Source organism: Cyprinodon variegatus, unplaced genomic scaffold (assembly GCF_000732505.1).
Source record: "Cyprinodon variegatus isolate N-32 unplaced genomic scaffold, C_variegatus-1.0 Scaffold1709, whole genome shotgun sequence".
Taxonomy (NCBI): domain Eukaryota; kingdom Metazoa; phylum Chordata; class Actinopteri; order Cyprinodontiformes; family Cyprinodontidae; genus Cyprinodon; species Cyprinodon variegatus.
The window spans coordinates 40,869-42,081 of record NW_015152162.1 but is presented as its reverse complement, the minus strand read 5'-3'; the positions used below and the strand labels follow the sequence as shown (position 1 = coordinate 42,081).

Sequence of the window (1,213 nt, the reverse complement as noted above, 5' to 3'; positions counted from 1 at the left end):
GGGTCAGAACCTGCTAATGATTTTGGAGCAGGTGGAAACGAAAGTTACGACTGTAACTACGGTTCTCTGGCGGATGACCGTCAGACGCGGTGCTTAAAGCATGAATGATCACTCTTGCTCATGCACAGGAATCTTGTACCAACATAGTCCCGTGTGACCCCCGCCCGGTGACACCGGTGAGCCTTTATAGTCACGTGACAGCGACAGCTCAGTCCCTTAATCTTCTCGCGAAAACACGATGATTCCGAGGGACCGAGCGCTCTGGCGGTCATCCGGGATTCATAGAACCATAGCTACAGTCGTAACTCTCGTTCTATTTCATCCCTACTGACCGCCAGAGGCGGTGCTTAAAGCACGGATGACGATTACCAACAGAGTCCTGAGGAATCGCACACAGAAACAACCCAAACATGCCCACCTCACTGGGAAGATGGTGCGCGCTGGGACAGGATCCCCTGCATTGGGTGAATGCCGAATGTACGCCTGTTCCACTACATCCACAATCCAACGCGCAAGGCGCAGTTTAGAAAGGGCCTGCCCCCTGCGGGGAGCAAACAGACTTTCCGACTGAGAAGCTGTGAGACTGACGTATGCCTTCGGTGCCCGAACAGGGCAGAGAAGCTCATCAGGCCCATCCGCATCAAGGCGGGCAAGCTGGAGGGGCACAGTGTGGCTCCAGGATTAATTGCTTATTTTCTGACTGCTTCTTTGCAGATCGAGTCAGAAACATCCAACAGTGAGCGGAACTTGGACGATGCCATGGGTCGCCTCGGCACACTGGAGCAGGAAATCAATGCCCAGAAGACCAAACGAGCCAAAAACACCATGGCGGCGGCCCGGGCCGAGGAGACGGCCACCATGGCTCGAGACAAGGCGAACGAAGCCAAGCAGGTGGGCGTTGCACTCAACGCATCCCTAAATACAGAGAGGGGGGGGGAAAGCAATTTATCTGCTTTCTGCTCAGATTCTAGAGGGCCAGCTGACAGACAACTTCAATGAGGTGCAGCAACGAGCCGACACCAAGGCCAAGGCTGTCAGGGAGGCCAAGAAGCAGGCAGAGAGCCTGCGAGAGGAGGCCAAGGAGCTCCTCCACGATGCTCGCAAAAAGCTGCAGAAACTTGCAGGTAATGTTCCACTGATGAACATCCTCTGCATTAGAACGCATCCAGGTAGTTAAAGCTGTCTCCATGAACCCCAGTGGGCCTCAGCAGAT

At 54.7% G+C, this 1,213-nt stretch overlaps 1 protein-coding gene across 1 annotated transcript in view; it reads left to right on the top strand.

Annotated features, from left to right (window-relative positions):
* Positions 1–1,213, top strand: part of lamb2 (laminin subunit beta 2) — a 45,736-nt gene that overhangs the window by 40,188 nt on the left and 4,335 nt on the right. The window contains exons 31-32 of the mRNA XM_015404362.1: positions 715–891; positions 965–1,124. Coding sequence (XP_015259848.1) covers positions 715–891; positions 965–1,124 — 337 coding nt within the window. The remainder of the gene's footprint in view (positions 1–714; positions 892–964; positions 1,125–1,213) is intronic.